General features: G+C 44.3%; 1 protein-coding gene across 2 annotated transcripts in view; it reads left to right on the forward strand.

The window, feature by feature from the left end:
* Nucleotides 1–5,034: 5,034 nt before the first annotated feature.
* COL9A3 (collagen type IX alpha 3 chain) overlaps nt 5,035–15,287 on the forward strand; it is a 75,832-nt gene continuing 65,579 nt past the window's right edge. For both annotated transcript variants that reach the window (XM_081949704.1, XM_081949705.1), the window contains exons 1-3: nt 5,035–5,269; nt 11,853–11,921; nt 13,782–13,817. In XM_081949704.1, coding sequence (XP_081805830.1) covers nt 5,207–5,269; nt 11,853–11,921; nt 13,782–13,817 — 168 coding nt within the window. In that variant the 5' untranslated portion in view covers nt 5,035–5,206. The remainder of the gene's footprint in view (nt 5,270–11,852; nt 11,922–13,781; nt 13,818–15,287) is intronic.

A 15,287-nucleotide genomic window follows, 5' to 3' on the forward strand; every position in this document is an offset into this window, starting at 1 on the left:
ATCAATGGGCCTTTTCTCAGTTTCATCCTGCTCAAAAAGATTATGCCAATAAAAGGGGGAAAAATATGGGGCTACAGGAGGGCTGTCATTGATCTGAGTTAGCAGAAAGGATGAATGGGCTCATTTTACATCTTTAAACCTTCCATGGTTCAGATAATAATCACAGCATGTACTGAGTAAAGGGCTCCTTGAAACAAATCATCCTTACTAAAGGAAGATCAATTATCAGCCATTATCTGGCACACTTTGTGGAGTTCTTCATCATGAATTATGTGATATTTACTCTCACGCAACTAGTTATCACACAGAGAGGCGGTGGCTCAGTGGCTAAGATGCTGAGCTTGTCGATCAGAAAGGTTGGCGGTTTGAATCCCTAATCCTTCTCTCCTTTCCTTCCTCTCCTGACTTACAACAGTTCATATAATGACTGTTCGAAGTTACAACAGCACGGAAAAAAGTTACTTATGATCGTTTTCATACTCAACAACCATTGCAGCATCCCCATGGTCATGTGATCAAAATTTGAAAGCTTGGCAACTGGCATGTACTTATGACATTCAGAGAAGCAAAGACAATGGGAAAGGCAGTTCGCTTAACAACCATGTTATTAGCTTAATAATTGCAGTGATTTACTTAACAACAGGAGATGCAGTGGCTAAGACACTGAGCTTGCCAATCAGAAAGGTTGGCAGTTCGAATCCCTAGCGCCGCCTAACAGAGTGAGCTTCTGTTACTTGTCCCAGCTTCTGCCAACCTAGCAATTCGAAAGCATGTAAAAAATGTGAGTAGAAAAATAGGGACCACCTTTGGTGGGAAGTAACAGCGTTCCTTGCATCTTCGGCATTTAACCAGTTATCACAGACAGCATTATAGAACCCGGTTTAAATAACAATAGCACTTAAGACTTATATACCGCTTTACAGTGTTTTACAGCCGTCTCTAAATGGTTTACAGAGTCAACCTATTGCCCCCCAACAATCTGGATCCTCATTTTACCAACCTCAGAAGGATGGAAGGCTGAGTCAACCTTGAGCCAGTCGAACTGCTGACAGTGCGCAGAGTCAGCTTGCAATACTGCATTCTAACCACTGCACCATCACAGTTATTTAATGAATAATCTATGTAGATCGTTAATTGGATGAACAGAAACTCAAACACTGTAGGCATGTGAAAGACGTCATGTAGGGCTGAATGGTTGTAGCAGTGTTTGTCAACCTTGGCTACTTTAAAATGTATGGACTTCAACTCCCAGAATTCCCCAGCCAGCCATGCCATAGGAATCTAGAGCTATAAACTCTAGATCCTCTGTTTCCTTCCCACTTTAGTTCTAGATAGGATGATATTTCATTAGACAGAGTGTGTTCTGATCGAGGCTTCCCAAGAGCATGAAACAAACTCCTGGTCCCAACAAAAAACCCTTTTATTAATTTACTCTGAATTCTGCTCATTCACATCCAGCAAAGTCTTTCCATGAAGGATTTACAGTCACAGACCTTCTCTGGCTTGGAGAACTGACAGGCCGATATCTGAAAAACCTGGCAAGGAGTCTCGGAGAGTCACGAACCAATGAAGCGAACTAATTGTCTCCTGCAAACTCCACTCCCCTTTCGCTCCTCTTTTATTTCCCCTGGGAGGGGCCATTCATCATCCACCTGTGGCTTTATTCCCAAATCAACCCCTGTTCTTTTGCTGTTCCGTTTGTCTGGCAACTCTGTGCATGCGCTCACTGGGAACAGGCTCCAGCTGTTTGTCTGCCTCACTAATGTCTGACTCTGAAGGCAGCTGATAACTGGCATATGGCTCTGGCCCCATCTCTGCCTCCGATGCAGAGCCCTCATCAGAGCCTTCCCCAGACTTCAGGACTGGCCCATGTTCCTCCCCAATGTTCCTCCTCACTGTCCAAATCTGCCTCCAGCTTTGCTGGCCACTAGCAGCCACAACAGAGAGCAATTTAGTGGTCCTTCTGGATCCACGGCTCCTGTTGGAAGAGCACCTGGCAACTTTGCTTCCATTTCTGGATGTGGAGGCCCTTCTCACAATCCTAATCACTTCACAGCTGGATTACCGTAATGCGTTTTAGATGGAGCTGCCCTTGAAGATTCTGTGGTCCGGAATATGTTAGTTACAAGCACACCTCAGTACAGCCATTAATCCTGCTATTTGGCAAGATCCGGTTACCAGTGGACTTCTGAGTGCAAACTAAGGTTCCAGTGATCATCTTTCATGGTGCCAGACCTGAGTATTTACAAGATTGTCTCTCTCCAGTTGTTTCCACCCATCCGATAATATGTGGCAGGGTCCCATCATTAAACAACAACACCTTATGGGACCCAGGAGGTGTCTCCTCTCTGTTTTTGTGTTTGACTCAACAACCCCAAAGAGGTTTATGCAGCTCCAACTTTTTGCCTTTAGCCATCATTCAGCAAAGATGGAAGAAAGCAATGTCATGAGAAAGCAATCAGAACCACTCCTGGAAAGTCTCAACGATAGTTTTATTGCTCAACTATTTTACAAGAATCTCACCAGATTGACTACATTCCCTTACGAATGGCAAGGTAAGGATTCTAGAGGAGGGGAAGCTCTCTGCAATGCAAGGATTCTAAGCTTGTCTCTCTCTTGACACCGCCTTCCAGTCTGTCTGGAGATTTCACCAGACGTAAAAGTAAACGTTTCCCTTGTCCAGTCGTGTCCGACTCTAGTGGGTGGTGTTCACCTCTGCTTCTTAGCCAAGGGAGCCAGTGTTGTCCAAAGACATTTCCATGGTCATGTGGCCACTGTGGCAATACACCAAAGAGCATGGAACGCTGTTACCTTCCCACCAAAGCATCTATCTACTATCTACTCGCATTTGCATTCTTCTGAACTATTAGGTTTGCAAGAACGGGAGCAATGGAATGGGAGCTCACCCTGTTGCGCAGCGCCCGGGTCTCAAACCTGGACTGTCAGCTTTTGAGTTGACAAGCTCAGCGTCTCTAATCACTAAGCCTTTGAGCCGCTTTGAGCTTCCACCACACCCTAATCTTCATCATCGTCTAATAAAATGAAATTCAATGGTGAAAAGAGTAAGGTTCTACACTTAGGCAACAAAAACGAAATGCACAGGTACAGTATACATGGTACCTTGCTCAATAGTAGTAACTGTGAAAGGGATCTTGGAGTCCTAGTGGACAACCATTTAAATAGGAGCCAGCCGTGTGCAGCAGCTGCCAAAAAAGCCAACACAGTTCTAGGCTGCATCAACAGAGGGATAGAATCAAGATCACGTGAAGTGCTAATACCACTTTATAAGGCCTTGGTAAGGCCACACTTGGAATACTGCATTCAGTTTTGGTCGCCACGATGTAGAAAAGATGTGGAGACTCTAGAAAGAGTGCAGAGAAGAGCAACAAAGAGGATTAGGGGACTGGAGACTAAAACATATGAAGAACGGTTGCAGGAACTGGGTATGTTTAGCTTAAGAGAAAGAAGGACTAGGGGAGACATGATAGCATTGTTCCAATATCTCAGGGGCTGCCACAAAGAAGAGGGAGTCAAACTATTTTCCAAGGCACCTGAGGGTAGAACAAGAAGCAATGTGTGGAAACTAATCAAGGAGAGAAGCAACTTAGAACTGAGGAGAAACTTCCTGACAGTTAGAACAATTAATCAGTGGAACAGCTTGCCTCCAGAAGTTGTGAATGCCCCAACGCTGGAAGCCTTTAAGAAGATGTTGGATAGCCATTTGTCTGAAACGGTATAGGGTTTCCTGCCTAGGCAGGGGGTTGGACTAGAAGGCCTCCAAGGTCCCTTCCAACTCTCCTATTGTATTATCATCATCATTTAACAACCCTATAATCCCTAGTGGGGTGGAGTCTGGGCAACTGAATGGAGCTAGCCGAGTGGTTTTAATGGCCTAATGCCCTTCCTGTCTCCAATGTGGAGTTTTGTTCAGCAGATATGTTCTCTGTGTGCCCAGAGAGAGAAATATTCACCTCTACCTAGGATCGAACTCACAGCCTCCTGATTGTGAGGCGAGAGCTCCCCCTCTAGGCCACCGCACCGTCCACCACACCCTAATACTTACAAGAAATGGGCTGGGGAAAGCCACAAGGTCTTTGGGTCTTTGCAGAATCTGTTGAATGTAGTATCCCATTTGTCAAAAAATTATCATCGCCTGACCCCACCCCCACAAGAGACTATCCCCTATCCCTGGCTGCCAATTTGCACAATTTATTCCTCATCCCTGCACACCTTCAGACTGCAAGTGATGGGCTAGAACAGGAGTTGGCAACTTTAAACATTCAAAGAGCCATTTGGACCCGCTTCCCACCGAAAAGAACACACTGGGAGTCACAAAGGTCCTAACCAGAAGCCCCCATTCAATTCTGGAGCTGATAGGAAGTCCGGTTCCTCCATCATAGAGTCTCCTCCTAGCGCGGCGTCCTTTTTCCTCTACCGGTCCTAACTGAAAGCCCTATCGATTGTGGAGCCGACTGGAAAATCTGCTCCTTGCCATAGAGTCCCCTCCTGGCGTGACGTGCTCTCCCCCCAGCCTCGGCAACCAAAAGGTCCTCTCTAAATTGTGGTGCTATCCAGAGACAGGGAGCTGCAACAGTGGGATGAACGAGCCACATGCGGCTCCAAGAGCCACGGATTGCTGATCCCTAACCTAGAGAATATCCATGGATATTTTGGGCCACCATTTAACTGCTCTGATGGGCTGTTGTGTTCAGGGGATCCTCCAGACAGTAGCTTAATATTTGTCCAGAAAAAGCTAAAGAAAAATCAGGACATTTTGCAAGGGGAAATAGGCTCCCTTGAGCAAATAGACGAGATACATCAGCTAAACCAAGCCTTTTTTGTGTGTACAATGGGGCCTCTTTTCCTGCCGCTCTCTAGCTGAAAGAACACAGCAGGCTCTAAGAAATCTTGAGTTGTGAATGCGATGCCTCATGCCCAACTTTGCAGTTGGACCAGCCCTTCTGCCCCTCCTTCTTTCTCCCCCACCTTTCTGGAGAACCTGGTTTTTTTTTTTTTCCTTTCCTCTCACTGAATGTTGCTCCTGGTTCACCTATCTGCCTCTCCTTGTCGTTCTGAAAAATCTAGAAGGAAGGTGGGTTTGTTCTGAAGCAAATTGGATCAGCAGGGAAGGAGTTAATTAAACTTGGAAGGAAGAAGAAGATTTCTCTTGTGCCTTGGGACTGGAAGGAATTAAACCGAGACGACGATGGCTGGTTTATTTTTCCTTGGAATACTTTTATCTCAACTTTTAGCCATCACTTATGCTCAGGTAAGAGTCTCTTTGGCTTTTTGGAAGGCCAGTTCTTCAATCCTATAAAATTGAGGGCTAAATAGATTGCTGTACTTATGGATCCAATATCCTCCTTTAAAATAATTAATGATGATGCTGTCTTGCTCTATATATAGCAGAATAACAGAATTGGAAGGGACCTTGGAGGTCTTCTAGTCCAACCCCCTGCTCAAGCAGGAAACCCCATACCATTTCAGACAAATGGTTGTCCAATTGCTTCTTAAAAGCCTCCAGTGTTGGAGAGCACACAACTTCCAGAGTCAAGCTGTTCCACTGATTAATTGTGGTAACTGTCGGAAAGTTTCTCCTTCGTTCTAGATTGGTTCTCTCCTTGATTAGTTTCCATCCATTGCTTCTTTTTCTGCCTTCAGATTAGGTTGAACCCCGCTTCTTTGTGGCAGCCCCTGAGACATTGGAACGCTGCTATCATGTCTCCCCTAGGCCTTCTTTTCATGTGTATATGTCTCTAAAGTTGCATAAACCTATAACATCTATTTTATTTTTATTTATTAATAAAAATTCTATGGTCACCCAACTCACTCATGGGGACTCCAGGCAGCTTACAGAAATAAGATTAGTTCTGATGAGAATATTTGTAGCTCAGGGTTAAAATGTGGGGTCCTTGGTGCTCTCTGGTCTTCATTGTTTTCCTGCAGATGTTTTATTACCAAACTAGGTAACATCATCAGTGCATTGTTTGATGACGTTATCTAGTTTGATCATGAAACTTCTGCAAGAAAACAGCCAAGCTCAGAGAGCACCAAGGACCCCTCATAAAATTAGTTACACAACTAATTGGCACTGGGAACTTCTAATGACTTACTCAAGATCCATTTTCTGGTGACAACCTCCACAAAATTAAGACAATAAATATTATCCTAAATGTTGGTCTCCAGCTACTTAAAACCAAATTCCATGCAGAAATGGGTGAGTTTTTTTAAAATTCTTTAAATAATTTAATAATTTAAATAACAACATAATAATAATAATAGTAATAAATTTGTGACACATCTTTAAATGTTCCCTTCACTGAGTTTCATGCTTAATGAATAAAAGAAAATATTATTATTATTATTATTATTATTATTATTATTATTATTATTAAATTTATTTTTTAAAATAATGTTAGGACTTTTTTAGAAAAACTAAAGGAAAGTTTCACTTATATGCAATTAATTTTTATCATCCCCGTGTATGTCCTGACCTTTTCATAGAGGAACGGATAAATGGGGCTATTTTTCTAAGCCAATTTCATAATTGAAAACTTTTAAGAGTAAAAATGGACTAGTTTTAATGAGCTGGACTTCCAAACCACATCAGGAGCAGATAATAGAAAGTTTTAAGTCACAGGCCCTGTCACCCAGTAGCCAAACTGTAGTTAAAATATTTGCAATTCCCTTTTTCCTTCTTTAGTAAAAAAATAGGATTATTTTTTTAAAGCAAAAAGGGAAATGCTTCAGGTGGAAGGATTAAGTTTCACAAGGTACAAAATCTCCTCAGTTCTGTATTTTCAGCGGCATCCACAATTAAGTTTAGTCCTCTACTTGCAGTGCATTTGAGGCAAATATAAGTCAAGGGATTTATCCTGTTAAAAAGTCTATTTTTAAAAAGAACCCTAAAACAGGTTAATGTGACTGAATAATGGGGGGGGAATATCCCTTTCTTAATTAGCAAATCAAATTGCACAGGGGTGTTTTCGCCAGTCAAATTCAGGAATCTGGTATTGCCTCTCCTTAGATGTGAGCACATCTTGCTATACAATGAAACCTTTGTAGGTCCAAATTGGTTGAAAGTTTCTTTCTGGGACCAAGGTTTTTTCCCCCCTACATAAAGAAACCTTTATAGCAACTCCCCCCCCCCCTGCATACCTACAGCTGAAAATAAAACACTGCTAGTATTTAGAAAGTGGTGCCATCAAACTGAACTGATGTTGCCCACTCCACTCTTTGGAAGAGCTTTATAGCTCCCGCTGCCTTAAGAAAGTTTAAAACATTTTAAAAAATCCATCTCATCCTGGGCGCCCTTTTTTTTTTTAAACTATTACCATCTGGCAGACGGAACAGGGCAATAAAAACAGGGACAAATAGGTTGAAAAACAGCTTCTATCCCAGGGCAGTAACTATACTGAATTCTATTCTATGGGTTTTCCATTTCAATTATATAGCATGTGAAGGATGTGTCTTTGTGTTTTTACTTTATAGTTATAATGTACACTGAAGGTGACATTTAATTTCGTTGTACGATGTGCAATGACAATAAATTAAACTGAACTAAACTGTGACATTCGTTGGGAATTAAAGATATGCCCGTACCCACAACCCTGTTATAAAGTTGTCCACTACTCTTGCCTCCCAATGTTGTGGTTGTGCCAACACTGGAGTCTTCTAAGAAGAGATTGGATAACAATTTTGTCTGAAATGGTATATACTAGGTTTCCTGCTTGAGCAGGGGGTTAGATTAGAAGACCTCCAAGGTCCCTTCCGACTCTGATATTCTGTAATTATTCTATTATTCTAACTTGAAGGCTGTCATAGCTTGCTTAATCTGGTTCCTGAATTAACCTATTTTGGGAGCTGTCACAACAGAACCAGGTCATAAATAAATCAAATGGCCATACATAAAAACCCTCCCCAAAATCGAATGCGAGTTGAAACAAAATCAAGTTTAACAAGATGAGTGAATGCACATCTACACAACTTCAGTGATCTAATTAAGTGGAAACCCATTTTTAAATACAATTGCGCTTATATATAATACAATAGTAGAGTTGGAAGGGACCTTGGAGGTCTTCTAGTCCAACCCCCTGCCTAGGCAGGAAACCCTATACCGTTTCAGACAAATGGCTATCCAATATCTTCTTAAAGACTTCCAGTGTTGGGGCATTCACAACTTCTGGAGGCAATTTCTGTTCCACTGATTAATTGTTCTGTCAGGAAATTTCTCCTCAGTTCTAAGTTGCTTCTCTCCTTGATTAGTTTCCACCCATTGCTTCTTGTTCTACCCTCAGGTGCCTTGGAGAATAGCTTGACTCCCTCTTCTTTGTGGCAACCCCTGAGATATTGGAACAATGCTATCGTGTCTCCCCTAGTCCTTCTTTCTATTAAACTAGACATACCCAGTTCCTGCAACCGTTCTTCATATGTTTTAGTCTCCAGTCCCCTAATCATCTTTGTTGCTCTTCTCTGCACTCTTTCCAGAGTCTCCACATCTTTTCTACATCGTGGCGACCAGAACTGAATGCAGTATTCCAAGTGTGGCCTTACCAAGGCATTATAAAGTGGTATTATAATGTATAATATATATATACCGCTTCACGGTGCTTTACAGCCCTCTCTAAGCGGTTTACAGTGTCAGCATATTGCCCCCAACAATCTGGGTCCTCAAAAGTACTCCAAATAGGGCTTTCTCTGCCTGCCCCCAAAATAACAGCGTTAGAAGGGACCTTTGGAGGTCTTCTAGCCCAACCCCTGCTCAAGCAGGAGGCCCTGACCCACTCCAGACAATGGCGGTGCAATCTCTTCTTAAAACCCTCCAGTGATGGAGCACCTACAATTTCTGGAGGCAAGCCCATTCCGCTGGTTAATTGTTCTCGTCATTTGAACCGTTAAATGTGGTTCAGTTTATAGGGTGTGGAAAACTGAGCCTTGTTTCCCTAGCAGAGAATTTTTAAAAAGTTTAAATGGTTGGAGTTTCAGAGCGGTAAGCCTTTTCTGCTTGATTCTGCTTTTGCTCTCTTGCGTAAAGTGGTCCCAACTTCTTAGCTGGACGTTCGGGGAAAGTGGGCTTCAAAACTTGTTGGAGTTTGTGGTCACACGGAGAGGTGGGCTGCTGGGGATTCGCAGTGGTTTGGGAGAACCTCTAGCTAGGATTCTGTGCAGTTCGGAGAAGCCCCAAATCCCATTCCTGGCTGGCCGTGCCCACCCCACCCCTCCCAGAAGTCCCCACGCAACCTGTTTTGGATGCAGATAAGTGCAGGGCGCGCATGGAGATTCGGGGAGGGCGAAAAGGGGGCTTCTGGCCTCAAGAGGGCCTCCAGAGCCTGGGGAGGCCGTTTTCATCCTCCTGGAGGCTCGGAAAAAAGCTCCGGAGCCCGGAAAGGGCAAAAACGACCCACACACACCCAGCCACACCCACTATGGCCACTGGACAGAGAACTCCTTGCTAAAATTTTTGAAGCCCACCCTGGCACACAGGCAAGGAAAATATGTATGTGAAAAGTGGAAACGGAGTATTGCATTGAGGGAACAAGAGGAGCAGAGTGGGAAGCTTCATTGGAAAGATCTGTGTTCAAATTCCCAGTCACTTTTCAAGCTAAAGATGCCTCTTTCAGCTTAGCCTATTATTCACTGATTAGCATAAAGTAGCTTCACATATATAATACAGGAAATCCTTGACTTACAACCATTTGTTTAGTGAGAAGTTACAATGGCACTGAAATAAGTGACTTATGACTGTTTTTCACACTTAACGACCATTGCAGCATTCTCTTGGTCACATGATCAAAAACTGGATAGTTGGCACTGAAAAAAATTAATTATGACCATTTTCTTCCACTTGTGGCCTTTGTAGCATCCCCCTGGTCACGTGATCAAAATTCGGACACTTGGCAACCAACTCATATTTATGACGATTGCAGTGTCCCTGGGTCCAGTGAGCACCTTCTGAGGCCTTCTCACCAGCAAAATCAATAGGGAAGCCAGATTCACTTAACAACCGTGTTACTAACTTAACGACTGCAGTGATTCACTTAACAATGGCAGCAAGAAAGGTCGTAAAATGAGGCAACGCTCATTTAACACCTGTCTCAGTTTACAAATAACATTTATTTTAAAAAAACCTGTCTCAGGGAGCGACGGCTAGCAATTTTGCGCTCCATTGTGATTGTAAGTCAAGGACTACTTGCACTGACATGCAAGTAAGATACATTTTAGTAGGTTAGGATGCTTTGAAGTTTGGCGTTCCTTAATTCCTGGGAATAAGGGCCTTCTCTGTGGTGGCTCCCTCCCTTTGGAATATCACTTCCCCAGGGATAAGATTGGCTCCAATTCTGTTGCTTTTCTGCAAGGCCTTGAAGACATTGGTTTTGTCAGCAGTCTTGAGAATTCAAAGAGGAATAAGTTGTGTGTCTGGTTGTGTGGTTGCCATCATGGTGGGTGGGGTGGGGGTTAAACTGTTTGTTTTTAACTGAGTTTTTAAGGTTGTTGCATGCCTCCTGGAACCACCGTCTGCGAGCTGCAAGCTGGGAGGCTATATAAATCTGTTTAATAAATAAAAATAAGCAAGCTAAAGACAGTGGCATTGAAGCCTTACACTTGGCCAATAAATCGCCCAGTGGCTAAGACACTGAGCTTGTCAATCAGAAAGGTCAGCAGTTCGGCAGTTCGAATCCCTAGCGCCGCGTAACAGAGTGAGCTTCTGTTACTTGTCCCAGCTTCTGCCAACCTAGCAGTTCGAAAGCATGTACAAAATGTAAGTAGAAAAATAGGGACCACCTTTGGTAACAGCGTTCCCTGCGCCTTCAGTGTTTAGTCATGCCAGCCACATGACCACGGAGACATCTTCGGACAGCACTGGCTCTTCAGCTTTGAAATGGAGATGATCACCGCCCCCTAGAGTCGGGAACGGCTAGCACATATGTGCGAGGGGAACCTTTACCTTTATTCTATTCTATTTCAAATGTGTTCAAGTAGGTCTCTTGGTAGTGGGGTGACAACCATGTCCACCCACCCCAACTGAAGAACTGTCTACTAAATGAACATAGATATTCCTCGACTTACCACCACTTGTTTAGTGACCGTTCAAGGTTACAACAGTGCTGAAAAAAAGGAACATGATCATTTTCCACACTTACAACCATAGCAGCATGCCTATAGATACAGGATCAATATTCAAGAGTTTTGACAATTGGCCCATAATTATGACAGTTGCAAACGTGATTGCCGTTGTACGATCTTCCCAAGCAAAGTCAATGGGGGCGAGGCTGGATTCACTTAGTGACCACCTGATTCGCTTAACAACTGCTGAGAATTCACTTAACCGTGGCCAAAAAAAAAACGGTTGTAAAAATGGGGCACAGCTCCCTTAGCAAACCCTTTGCTTAGCAATGGAAATTCTTGGCCTCAACGATGGTCATAAGTTGAGGACTTACCTGAAGTAGGTGACAGAGCATTTCCAAAAGAGCCGTGGTTAGAATGCAGCATTGCAGGCTAACTCTGCCGATTGCCAGCAGTTCGATTCTGACCCACTCAAGGTTGACTCAGCCTTCCGTCTTTCCGTGGTGGGTAAAATGAAGACCTGAATTATTGCGGGCAATAGGCTGATACTGTAAACCACTTAAAAAAACCCTGTGAAGCAGTATATAAGTTGGCTATTGCTATTGCTATTTGAAGCAGTAGAGACAGTCCCAAAGAAGAAAACCCAGTTCGTCAGAGGGAGGGAGAATGGGTAGCAAGGAATGTCACTTCCTATTGGATTTTAAGAGTCTGAATACTTTGCGTTGTCATGCGCTACTTTCAAACGGTAACTTTCTTCTGATGTGGGGCTTCAATTTTCCTCTCTCCAGAGGCCAGGAGCACGAGGCTTGCCGGGACCGCGAGGGCCTCCTGGATCACCTGGCAAGGATGGCATTGATGTAAGTATCAAGGCGGCCAGAGTTATAGTTCAAGCTAGAACCTGAATGGGGGAGATTGCAGCAGGGGTGATCCAGAAATATCATTTGACGTCCTTTTATTCTACTTCACATATTTATGTATTAGATTATTGTATTTTATTTAACTCTTGTATTTTACCCTACCCTCATTATAAATTGTTTCTTTAGATTTTATTGGTAATAGGTGTTTGAACCTGTGCATTGATGTGGCCTATAGGAGTGATGGCTAACCTTTTGTTAACTCTTGCGTGCCGAAATTGCGCACACAGTTGCAATAGTGCGCGCATGCCCAAACCCACAATGCAATGCACTCTGCCCCCTGAGCATGCACACACAACCCCCCTGCACTCCCCTTGCCCCCTGAGCATGCGCATGACCCCCCCCCCCGCAATCTCCCCCCCTGCATGTGCAGGACCTCCTGTGCCCCGTTTTGGGCGTAGCAGGACTCCCTGAAGCCTCCTGAAACAAGAAACGAGGCACAGGGAACACACCGCCCCCCCGCCCCCCGCATATGCACATCACTCCCCGCCCCCCGTGCATGCACACATGACCCCCCCATGCATGCACACATAAGCCCCCCCGCCCCATGCATGTGCACATGACACCCCCCCGCCCCTGCACATGCACACATAACCCGCCTGCCCCCTGTGCATGCACACATGACCCCCGCACATGTGTGCAAAACTCCCCCCCCTTGTGTGTGAACCCCCACCCTCCCCCACACAGAGACCCAAAAATCAGCTGGTGGGTGGGAGGCCCACGTGCATTGCGCAAAGAAGCTGAGCTGGGCAACAGCTTACATGGTCGCAGAGAGGGCTCCGCATGCCACCTTTGGCTCATGTGCCATAGGTTCGCCATCATGGGCCTATAGGCTAATCAATCAATCAATCAATCTAAATAAGTCCACACTAGAAGGAGAAAGGGATAGAAGGTTACTGTGGTCAACGATTGATTGGTTGATTTTATGAAGTTCTACGTAGGCTAGAATCTTTCCTTTCGCCTTTATGAGATTACTTCAGTCTGTCTTTCTTGAGGAGGCACCAAGAAAAGTCAATTAAAGCATCTTCCTCAGGAAAATAAGAAAATAAAAAGGCCACAGTTGCTTCTCTGGGACAAACTCAAGCCCCGATTCACTTCAATTAAGGCCAAATAAAAGCTTCATCACGAATTACTAAGACAGATGCTTAAATACATGCTTCGTTGGAAAAGGCTGGTTTCGCCCTGTGATCAACATTAACGTGAATAAATGAAACGCTAGGAAACCTGGCATCCATCAAGTTTTGGTAACCCTGTGGGAGGGGGAGGGGAAACGATCACAGGAATATGTTTTCGTGATTAATTTATTCCAGCAAAACAACACGCCACACTTTGGAGGAAATAATTATTTTCTCTTATTTTAACATGGGTCCACCTCAACACAACAGAGAGATAGATCAACAGGGTTGGAAGGGACCTTGTAGGTCATCTAGTCCAACCCCCCAAGCAGACCCTACACCATTTCTGACAGATGGCAGTCCAGTCTCTTCTTGGAAGCTTCCAGTGATGGAGCTCCCACAACGTCTGAAGGCAACTTCTGTTCCATGGGTTGATGGCTCTCATTGTCAGGAAGTTTTTCCTTATTTCCAGGTTGAATCTCTCCTTGATCAGTTTCCATCCATTGTTCCTTGCTGGCCTTTGGGTGCCTTGGAAAATAGATTGCCCCCCTCCTCCCTGTGGCAGCCCCTCAAATATTGGAAGACTGCTATCATGTCTCCCCTGGTCCTTCTCTTCACTAGACTAGCCATGCCCAGTTCCTGCAACTGTTCGTTGTTAATGCTGCTCTCTTTTTCCTTACCTGTTTAGGGAGAACCTGGGCCCCCAGGCTTGCCAGGACCACCAGTAAGTATTATTCTCTCGGGACAATATTATTTTGTTGGAAGAATCTTCAAGACATAGGTAGAAATAAATTTTGGTAGGAAGGAGACCCACTATGGAAACAAAAAGGACTGCAAGAAAAACTACTAAATATCTGGGCAGCTTTTGAGATGAGGGAACATCTCCAGACCATTTTCCATTACGTCATTAGTACTTCCGAAGGAAGAAAGAGAGTTAAACCTAGAAAAGCTTTAAGCTTGAGAGATATGGGGATGAATGAGAAGGTAACCAAACATTTGAGCCGGCAGCCCACATACCAGTTGGTAATTCACTTATTAAAGCTAGGTATTCCGTCATCATGTTGTTACAGGTTCTGTGTATATTGACAGAATAACAGTTGGAAGGGACCTGGGAGGTCTTCTAGCCCAACCCTCTGCTCCAGCAGGAAACCCTATACGTAATGGCTAACTTTTTTGTTTTCATGTGTCGAAAGCATGCGTGTGTGCATGACAGGGCGGATGTGTGTGCTCAAACCCATAATGCAATGCACACGGGTACCACCCGTGCACCCGCCCACCTGTGCATGCGCACACGACAACCCCCACCCAATCCCCGGTGCCCCATTTTGGGCCTAGCAGGCCTCCCTGAAGCCTCCAGTGATGGAGCACCCATAACTTCTGAAGGCAAACCGATCCATTGATCAATTGTTCTTATTGTCAGGAAACTTCTCCTTAGTTCTAGGTTGGTTTTCTCTCCTTGATTAGTTTCCACCCATTGCTTCTTGTCCTGCCTTCAGGTGCTATGGAGAATAGGTTGACCCCTCTCTACTTTGTGGCAGTCCCTCAAATGTTGGAAGTCTGCTATCATGCCTACTTTGTCTTCCTCTTCCTTAGAAGAGACATGCCTAGCTCCCTCAATCAATCAACCGACTTATAGTTTAGCTTTAGATCCCTTACTATCTTTGTTGCTCTTCTCTGCACTCTGCCAACTCTGAAGTGAATCTGGCTGAAGCCATCTTGGAGGTTTTAGGGTTGCTATACAGCATTGGGAGAGGGGAAATAGTTAAATGGGGTTTTGTAGCCAAAACAATAAATTTTTGCTGTGGGAACCAAGGACATTCTCACAGGTGTCTAGCCAGAGGAAGAGTCAGTAACCCAGCAACCGGCCAGCACCTGGATTGGAGAGCGCGACCAGTGACTTGAGGGGAAAGGGGAAACTTTTAGTTTTACTTAGGTGAAAGCCGTGGGACATATCAGAGTCGGCTTTCACCAGTTTGAGCCAATATGATGTACGAAATAAACTATTCTTTGAGGTGCTCAAGTGCCTCGGAGTTTGTTTTCTATGGGTGCATTATTTGGAACCCTGTCACCCTCTTTCTAGAGTCTCAACACCTTTTTTATATCAGGGCAGTGGTGGGTTTCAAATTTTTTTAGAACCTCTTCTGTAGATGTGGCCTGCTTTGTGGGAGTGGCTTGCCGACCATTGACTGTGTGG

This window comes from Natrix helvetica (assembly GCF_964273705.1).
Source record: "Natrix helvetica genome assembly, chromosome: 3".
Taxonomy (NCBI): domain Eukaryota; kingdom Metazoa; phylum Chordata; class Lepidosauria; order Squamata; family Natricidae; genus Natrix; species Natrix helvetica.